Source organism: Nanorana parkeri, unplaced genomic scaffold, assembly GCF_000935625.1.
Source record: "Nanorana parkeri isolate BGI_ZX_2015 unplaced genomic scaffold, ASM93562v1 scaffold1816, whole genome shotgun sequence".
NCBI lineage: Eukaryota > Metazoa > Chordata > Amphibia > Anura > Dicroglossidae > Nanorana > Nanorana parkeri.
In genome coordinates, this window is record NW_017308084.1 from 93,239 (window position 1) to 103,168 (window position 9,930).

General features: G+C 45.6%; 1 protein-coding gene across 1 annotated transcript in view; it reads right to left on the minus strand.

Moving 5' to 3' along the window:
* Nucleotides 1–6,977: 6,977 nt before the first annotated feature.
* The window catches only part of LOC108799794 (semaphorin-6B-like), a 106,959-nt gene continuing 104,006 nt past the window's right edge, over nucleotides 6,978–9,930 (minus strand). The window contains exon 7 of the mRNA XM_018571715.1: nucleotides 6,978–8,058. Within this exon, the coding sequence (XP_018427217.1) occupies nucleotides 6,983–8,058 (1,076 nt within the window). The 3' untranslated portion in view covers nucleotides 6,978–6,982. The remainder of the gene's footprint in view (nucleotides 8,059–9,930) is intronic.

Sequence of the window (9,930 nt, forward strand, 5' to 3'; positions counted from 1 at the left end):
GCAGTTCAGCAGCCCCTGCGTTTGCAAACCTCTTCCTTCACTTCTCCTCGGATCCCCACTACCTCTGCCCGGGAGAGCAGTGGGGATCCAGAAGAAAAGCTGCAGGCTGAGCCCCCCTCTGTGCTATATACCAATCCTCTGTGCAGAGCAAACACTGGAGCGATCAGCTGAAGTCCCCAGTTATGACCAGGAAGTGCTTTACATCATTTCCGGTTCATTCATGAGTTTCTCAATGGGGAGTAGTTTAGACCTCTAATATTTCCCCGAAGCCGCCCCCCCAACAGTAAAAAATAAATACATTTAAAAATGTAAAATAATAAAAAAGAAATCATAAAAAGTAGTTTAAAAACACCAACCTGGGTGATCACACACACCTTTGGGGGAGGGGGGGGGGCGTACACGGTTTTTTTCTTGCCTCAAGCGCAAAAGGAGCTAGCTACGGGTCTGAGTTGCAGGGATCTGCTGGACAGGAAGTCAGTGGAAATACCCAAATGAGATCACAGTAAAACGGAAGGGTTTACTCCTTCCACCCTTTATATAAAATGTAAAAGATTTTGGCTTTAGCTCTTACCTGCAGTAAGCCAAGAAAGAGATAAGTGGAGAGAAATCTAGAAATCTGTATGCTGCCATTGCTAACCTCATTCTGAAATGCGAGTGGCCTGGCTGTTTACAAAGTTGCAATGCTGCAAAAGGACAGTCATTTGACAGTCCTGAAACAAGTATGTACATCAGGACAGTGAGAAGTGTTTCTGTTGAAGATGTCCTTATCTGCATTATTGCAGTGCGGGATCAGCTATTAATTTTTAAAATTTTTAATTTTTTTTTTGAGAAAATAATTTATTGTTTTATATATTAAAGCACAACGGTGCACGCTAGTTGTGTCCAATGAGGGCACCAGGCATAGCCATAATACATCATACAGCTATTCTTAAGGTCTAAATAAAAAAATAACAAAAAAATAACAATAACAACCGTTACTGCAGGTCCCCTCGTAAAACTTCCCAAATTACTGGCGGGGGAAAAAACAAAATTCCCTACATAGCTCACTTGGCCAAAACCATCTGTTCATTTACTTAGTTGCTAGGGGCTCTGTCACCTCCTGTTTATTGTAATAAAACATCTCTTTCAGTGTGGCCTACGGCCTCTCCTGGGCTGATTATATGACTCTGGCTCCAGTTTTATCTAGGTGCCCCATACGGGCATCATGTCCCCCTCAGACTCTTGCTGCATAGTCTACCGCTGAGTTTGTGCACTCCAACCAGCTATCCTAAACTTTATGAAATGTGTTAGGGCTTCCCCTGTGGGCATATGTGTCATGATATAGAGGAAGATTATCATTTACCAACTTCTTCCAGAAGCACAAGTCCGGCGGGGACGGCTTCTTCCAGTTCATGGCTATAGCCTTGCGGGCATAAAACAAGGTCACACCTATCAGCGTGCGTTCAGACCTGGTCGGAGCTACATCCTCCACCAGGCCCAGAAGACACACCTTAGGTGACAGTGGCAGTGGCAAAGAGGTGACCCCAGACATAAAGTCCACTATAGAGCCCCAAAATGAGGTAATGAGGGGACATTCCCAAAAAACATGGAAGAAATCCCCCTCCTGACATGTGCATCGCCAGCACGATGGAGAAATGGCTGTGTTCATTTTATGTAAACGGTAGGGAGTGAAATAGGCTCTATGCAGAATTTTAAAATGGGTGGGATGGGGCGGTGACTGGCTAGATCGGCGAATGACATCAGGGAGTTGGCCTCTACTATATCAGATATTAGTTTGATGTTACGCTTTGCCCAGAAAGCGGGGTCAGGAATGGTATAGAAGTGGGGCAGTTGGGGGTTGTTCCACAGGGGGGTTTCTGGGGATATATCCAGGGCAGCTTTAGAGCACCAGACCAGCCCCGTGCGCCAGACCCTTATAGTAGTGCGCATAGATGGGGTAAGAGGGTAGGGGCTCCTGGTCCTCTATATAATAGGCCAGTCAGTGCCTCCAATGATTTCAAGATGGCCGCCTCCAACATGACCGAGGAATTGTTTACATCAGCCGAGAGCCACCATTTGGCTGTGACCAGTTGGGTAGCCAGGAAGTATTTATGGAAGTCCGGGAGTGCCAAGCCTCCCTGGGTAGTGGGGCACATGAGTGTTGTGAGTTTATACCTCGGGGGCTGAGTCCCCCACAGGAAGGAGGATACAATTTGATTAATTTGATGAAAATAGGGTTTAGTTATTCATACCGGGGAGTTACAAAATATGTATGTGAATTTAGGCAGTATCTTCATTTTAACTAGGTTAATCCTCCCCAGGAGGGACAAAGGTAAGTTTGCCACGCCTTCAGTCTCTGCCACATATCACCCAGGATCGGGAGTATGTTGAGTTTGATAAAATCCTGAGTTGAGCTGGATATCACCACCCCCAGGTACCTAAACGAGTCCACCCAGGAGAGTTGCAGGACCGTTCTGGGTACTGACCTGGCCTCCGCATCAATTGGGAACAGTATTGACTTGTGCCAGTTGACCCTGAGACCCGACACCTTCGAGAATGCAGTGAGGACATCTAAGGCTCCTTGTAACAAGGGTCCCGGGTCATTAAGGAACAAAAGCATGTCGTCCGCATACAGCGCCACCCTCTCCTCCAACCAGCCAACTCTGAGACCCTTAATATGAGGGGATGTCCTCAGAGCTTCGGCTATGGGTTTCATGGCCAAGGCGAAGAGAGTGGGCGACAACGGACACCACTGCCTAGTTCCCCTGCAGATAGGGAAGGGAGCTGACAACTTAGTCCCAAGTTTTATAGAAGCCATAGGACCACTATACAATAGTTTAATCCATCGAGTGAATTCTAAAGGGAATCCCATTTTGTTTAGTGTGGCCCACAAGTATGTCCATTCCACTGTATCAAAGGCCTTTTCTATATCAAGGGAAACAGTCTATGCAAATTAACGTCAGTGGACCTTCGGGGCATAAAGCCTGTTTGGTCCGAGTCAATCAGGCTATCCATCAGTTGGTTAAGTCGCACACTAAGGAGTTTGGTCAAAATTTTGAAATCACAGTTTAGCAGAGCAATGGGCCTGTAGGAGGCACAGTCAGTCGGGTCTCTAGGTGGCTTGTGAATTAAGATCACATGGGCTCCAGTCATAGAGGTCGGTAAACAGTCTGCCTCCAAACACGAAGCATACATCTCACATAATCTAGGGACCAGGAGGTCTGCATGTGTTTTGTAAAATTCCATAGGTATACCATCTGGGCCTGGTGTTTTCCCGTTAGGGAATGAACGTATGGCTGCGAATACCTCAGCTTCAGTTATAGGCTCGTCAGGAAGTTTCTCTGCCCATCTGTCAACCATCCCAGAGCTACTGAGAGCGCGCAAGTCCGGAGACTCGGCCCCCACCGGCAGCGTGGATGAGTAAAGGGTGGTGTAATACTGCCTGAATACCTCAAGGATGGCATCTGGGGATGTAATAGATGTGTCCGGGTCAGGGCGAATCTCAGCCACCACCGCTTGAGGCCGGGCCGCCTGGGATAGCATTGCCAGCAGACGCCCATTCCCCATTTTCAAAAAAAAATTGTTTGCGGTTATATAGGTCCGTGCACGTTAGGTCCGCAAGGTGCAGGCTGAGCATGCGTCTTGCTGACATAAGAGCATCAAAATTATCAGGAGTGAGGGCCAGCCCATAACTAGAGAGGCAGTCCGCTTCCTTAGCGTGTAGTTCATCCGTGCGTGCTGAATCCACCTTTTTAATTGCCTTCTGGAGGGACATGTAGTCTCCTCTCATACATGCCTTGAATGCATCCCACACAACCCCAGGCCCCGCGGTGGAGGCGTTCAGCTCCCAATACTGCACAACAGAGGGAGGAATAGCCTCCAGAGTCATAGGATGGGAGATCCAGTGTGGGGCCAGGCGCCAAAGGGCTGTATCCCTTTTCTGACTAGTTCTGAGGGTCAACCACATGGGACAATGATCCGATACTCCCCCCGGCAGGTACCCAACCTCTCCGATGTCAGGCAAAAGAGCGCCACTGGCAAACGCTAGATCTATGCGAGATGCGGTCTTGTAAGATGCGGAGAAGCAAGAGTAGGCCCTTGTTGTGGGGTTCCTCCATCTCCACAACTCAGTGAGACCCGCAGTTGACGCCCAATCACCCAAGTCGTAGAGGCCGGATCCCACAGAGCCAGATCTATCCAAACCCGGGGCGAGCGTTGAATTAAAATCCCCCATAAACAATAATTTCGCCGGACCTTGAGAAGAAATCTTATCTAACAATGCGTATAATACCGTAGAGTTATACGGCGGAGGTAGGTAGACATTGACAATAATATATCTCTGCATCCACATGGTCAATACCAAAATAACAAATTTCCCATTAGGATCAGTGTGAATCTCCTCAATAGTGCATGGCAAAGACTTGTGGAGCAAAACTGAAACTCCTCTCTAATATGCAGAGTGCGAAGCATGAACCGACCGCTGTACCCATGGGCGTCTCAAGGCCAGCAACCTATTCCCCACTAGGTGGGTCTCTTGCAAAAGTAGGATGTGTGGATTGTGTTGTTTAACATACTTGAACATCAGTGCCCGCTTGAATTTGGAGTTGAGACCCCTGATGTTCCAGGAGAGGATTTTAATCTCCTCCACACTCCGCACACTCATGAGGAAAAAAACAAATATGTAGCCGAGGCCACCTTCTCAAGCCCCACATATCTTCTCCGTTCCCACTAGCAATGTCATATAAAAGCATCTGTAGTCTTAGCATGTGAGCCATCCACCTGTAGCGAAAAAAAACATCCCAATTGAAGTCCAGGACTGCTCCTGCTCCCAGTACTAGGGTGCTGATTAAACCAAGTGGGGCAAAAACAACTTGAAACGATCGAAGTAGCCTTACCAGGAAGATGCCATCTCCGGGTCAGGCGACCTTCAAGTGTTGTCCAGCCAAGCTGCAGCCGCCGCAGGGGTGTCAAAAAAGCGGGTGGTGGCGCCATCACTCACCCGCAGGCGACTGGGATATAGGAGGCCATATTGCAAACCTTTCTCCCGGAGCCTCTTACGAACTTCTGTATAGGATCTGCGCCGTTGCTGTATTTCAGCCGAGTAATCAGGATACAAGGAGACACGGGCATTTTCATAGAGTAATGTAGGATGACCTCTAGCTGCAGCCAGAACCCGGTCTCTATCCCTGTAATTTAACAGGCGAATCAGGAACGGTCGGGCCGGGGCCCCCGGTTTTGGCGGGACGGGCGGAACTCGGTGCGCTCTCTCCACCACAAAGGTCGGTGGTAGGTCACGGTGGTCAAGCAGCTTACCCAGGAAGGTTTCAGCGAATTCGGCCGGTGTTTTTCTCTCCGCGCGTTCCGGGAGGCCCAGCACGCGGATGTTGTTGCGTCGTAGCCGGTTTTCAGTATCCACTGCCTTTTCCTGTAGGCCCTGAAGCTGCCGTTGTAGCCGTTGTACCTCAGTCGAGTCCGCCCGCGTGATCTCCTCCACCTGTAAAATCCGGGCCTCCGCCTCTCCCATGCGCGTTCGGAATTTGTCCAGATCATGGCGCAGAAAACTCACATCAGCTGAGAGGGAGTCGATTTTGTTAGTGAGCGCCTCTTTACAGGACGTGATGGCCGCCAGGATGTCAGCACTAGTTGGGGAGGGAGACGGATCTTCCGCGCTGCTCGTCTGCATGCTCACCGACATCTTGCTGCACTCGGCCAGCACAGCCAAGATGGCCGCCTCCGAGACACCACGAGGCCTGCCTCCCGAGGAACGAGTCGTTCTGCTCTTATTACGCCTCATATAACCCAGTTCTGAGGAGCCGATCCAAGTCAGGAGGTGTTCCGGCTCACCTGAACCCAGGTAGGTTTAAAAAAATCAGCACCAGGATAGTAGCAGGATGTTATGCGGAGCTGCTCTGGCACATGTCTGCTCAGGATCACATGCTGGCCACGCCCCCCCATTTTTAAAATTTTTAAAAGGCAGTTTTCATTTTTAAAATGGCAGGAGTTCTTCTTTAAAGCAAGAAATGACAGACAGCATTTTACCATTTACACATTTAGGGTAGTGGCAACTTCTTTAGAGGTATCTCCAAATACTTTAAAAGAAATCTGTCATGAGAGAAACAGACAGTCAAACCCTATAGAACATACTCTAGAACAGCATTTCTCAACCTTTTATCAGTCACGGCACCCTTTACAAGTAAGCGCATTCTTGAGGCACCCTATTCTAAAATGTAAAAATCGTGAATGTAAAAAAACAGCATGTGGTCCCTCCAAAATCCATATCAAACCTTTATATGAGATATGGGTTTGGTTTAGATGGGAGACCCTCAAGCAAAAACACACAAAAAGTGGGATTCCCCCCTTCACATCAGAGTCCCCCTCTTTCACATCAGCAGCATTCATCAGAGGGATTTCCATTGTGTGAAAATGTCAAGGCACCCTTGTTAAGAAAGGCTGCTCTAGAAAAAACTAAACAAATACTTTTATGAGCAATATATAGAATGCATGACCAAGGTTTTATTTTTTTTCAATATTGCATTTATTCTGAATTGATGATAAAAATACATAAGGGTATCTGGGTGTAAATTAAATTGTAATCCAGGACAATCTAAAGTAAACTTGTTGAATACATTTCCACTACACCAAAAACAGTCCCACCTTTCTCAAGCAGTTTTTGTATTTATAGGGGTTGGAAATGTAAATAACCAGCTGCCCTCTCTTTACTTCCTATAAATACATGGCTTTAATTTCTAGATCAAACATCATGCATAATAATGTGAGCTTAAACTAATACACATTTTTAATTAACAAAGATATTAATTAAAGGATTGATCTGTACATATTGTGCTTGGCTAATGAGAGAAAAGAAAACTCCCATTCAATGAATAGGTATTCTATACTTATTCAAATCTTTTCAAATGGAAAAGAAATAGCAATCACTGTTCTAAACCCCAAGCCCTATACTTTGTTACATCACCTTGTGCCCTCAATACATGATATGTCCATTTTATGGGTCCATGGATGTGTGTGGCATTCCATACTCCAACATTAACTTGAAATCTGAGGCAGTAGTCATGCTATGAGGGGGCTTTGAGTACATGTATGTTGTGTTAGGAAACGTGGAGCTCATATCCCCTCCATTAAATGTCAGATTTCTCTTTAAGTGGGTATCCCAATGCAGAGGACTGTCTGGGAAAAACTGCTTACAAAAAATGTCAGATGTAGAAGCAGACACCACACATCTGTGTTCACTTGAAGACCAAAGAAAGGGCAAATCTGCAAGAAAGTACTGGGAGTCATGCCCTTGTGACAACTGTTGGTGAAATTTCTCCCAACACTGTGATGAATGCTCGTGCATGCGTTTGGTGTTGCTCCTATGTTGCAACACATATTTATTCTCTTCTAACTGTATTGGTAAACTACAGGAATCCTTTCCATGGTGGGGGATGCAATAGGAGTCATTGCTGTAATGGTGAAAATTCCATAATTTTTCTCCGTGTTGCAATATATACTGTGGATCATCCTCCTTTAAGGGTAGGTAGTGAGATTCCCCTCTATGCAGCATAGAATAGTGAAAATCCTCTCCATGGGTCTGCTGACATTGTGCAACTTGTGAGTCATAAAGCCTATCAGTTGCTAAATTAGAGGATGCTAGGTGATGGACCTTTGGGTATATTGCGCTGAAAGATGGATCATGCAGAGAGTGATTTATATAGTCTTGGAAATTAATAATTCTCTTGTGCTGCTGAGGAGTCTGTTCTGGAGTAGGTGGAATTCCAATGTGTTCATTGCTGTTTCCAGGGCTCCAACCATTTTGCGTCAAAGAGTAGGGAAGAGTGATCTGCACTGGACGGCTTATATCATTGCCCCTGCTTACACTATTGACTGGATGCTGCAATACGAGGGTGGTGTCCTTATCCTTCTGTCTGTGTTGAAAGTTTGTGTTTTGCCAAGTGCTTAACAAGCACACACCCAACCCTGACAATACTGCACCTACTACAAAAGCTGACAGTGTAGAAACGACCAACATATTGACAGATACTTCGATGCCTTGATCCTCCATAAAAGACTTTGTGATCAAACCTGAAGAGAAAAAGCCTTTTAAAGCTCTAATATTAACATAAAGGTATGCCAATTTAAACATAGCAACCAGTCAAAAAAGTTCTACTCACCCTCACAATCTCCAAGATGAGAGCTCTTTACTCCATCTAGGTCCTGCTTGTAATGGGCCCTACAATACAATATTGCAAATTAGAATAAACAAAAATGCATTCAGAGGTTCTCAGATCCATATTTAATTGTGGAGTGTTCTAATCCCACAGCAATTCAGCAAACTATTTGGCAAGGTTTAAGATATGGTGCCCTAATCATAACAACCTGAAAATACTTAAATGTGAAAGTCAGAAGGCATGGTTTAAAGATTCAATGTCTGCTACTATTTGTGTACTGTCCATTGAGTCACTGCACTATCTCTATTTGTATCGGCAATCATTCTAGTAAATACAACTGTCAATGACAATTTGCAAAGACAAGGTGATTAAACAAAAGTGTTGGTGTAGTTGAAAAAACAAATATTTCTGCAGTCATTTTATGAGATCTCACTGCATACAAACAATATGCACACATTATGCTTAAGGTGTCTACAGTTAAAATGGCACTAAACTCAGGTGTGAAATCCTAAAAATGCATTCAAGTACCTTAATGTCAGCACTGCATGCAGGTATACCCACGCAGGAGGACCAAATTAGTATGACCACACTGGACAAGGCAGATGTGTTTATATACAGTTTATTGTAAACAGCACATCCAAATAAAACAACCAAAAGCAAACATGAATAAGTAACGTGACACCCATTAAATATAACCACCAACACCTACAACACATAACAGTAGCAAATAGCTTAATACAGGTAACAGCAATAGGACTACAAGCAGGTAATGGCAACAGGGCTGCAAGCAGGTAACAGGACGTGAAACTCAGGAAGGGCTGGCAGCTGGGAGACACCCGCAGGTGAGCACCGGAGTCGCAGGTTCCAGCACCACCCAGTGGTGGTCTGGTACCCGACAGTTCCTGGCTGCCTGGAGACACCTGCAGGCGAGCACAGGAACTGCAGTTCCTGAAACTTAACTATTAACAAAACTGTACCTAATTTGTGCATCACTCAGCTGTAGATCATCAAATCATCTCTGAATTTGTGCTGACACTGTGCAGAAGGAAGCTTCTGGAGTGTGGCTACATTTGTTTCCTATGGTCCCTGTGTGTGTTTCCCATGGTCCTTCGCGCCAAGCTTGCTCACATGATGGACTATAATCTCAACGCAAATTACTAAATTAAATGTGAGACTGTAGTCCATCATGGGGAGTGAGCTTGGAGTCGTGGATACTTTACAACACATACAGGGACCATGGGGAACTCCCTCCAGAAGTAAAAACAGTGTCAACATGAATTCAGAGATGATATGAACATCTACTGCCGAGTGATGCACAAATAAGGTACAGTTTTCCAAATAGTTAAAGCATTTTAAGGATTTAACCCGAGTTTAGTGTCACTTTAACTACAGATACTACACACAAGATTAGTGTGTTCAATTTATAACGTCTAGTTCTATTAGGTCACCTGATGTTCACAAATTACATATATTTTCAGTCAAGAGCCAATGAGATTTTAAAATTACACACCCACCCAGGGTGTATGGGTGCAGTGACCGCCTTTTGCTTTTAAAGTCTAATTGCTGTAGTCCCATTTGCACTGCAGCCTCCGCCTCAGACCACAGTGTACAGAGTCAAGGAGAGCCCCATTTTCAGTCAAGAGCCAATGAGATTTTAAAATTACACACCCACCCAGGGTGTATGGGTGCAGTGACCGCCTTTTGCTTTTAAAGTCTAATTGCTGTAGTCCCATTTGCACTGCAGCCTCCGCCTCAGACCACAGTGTACAGAGTCAAGGAGAGCCCC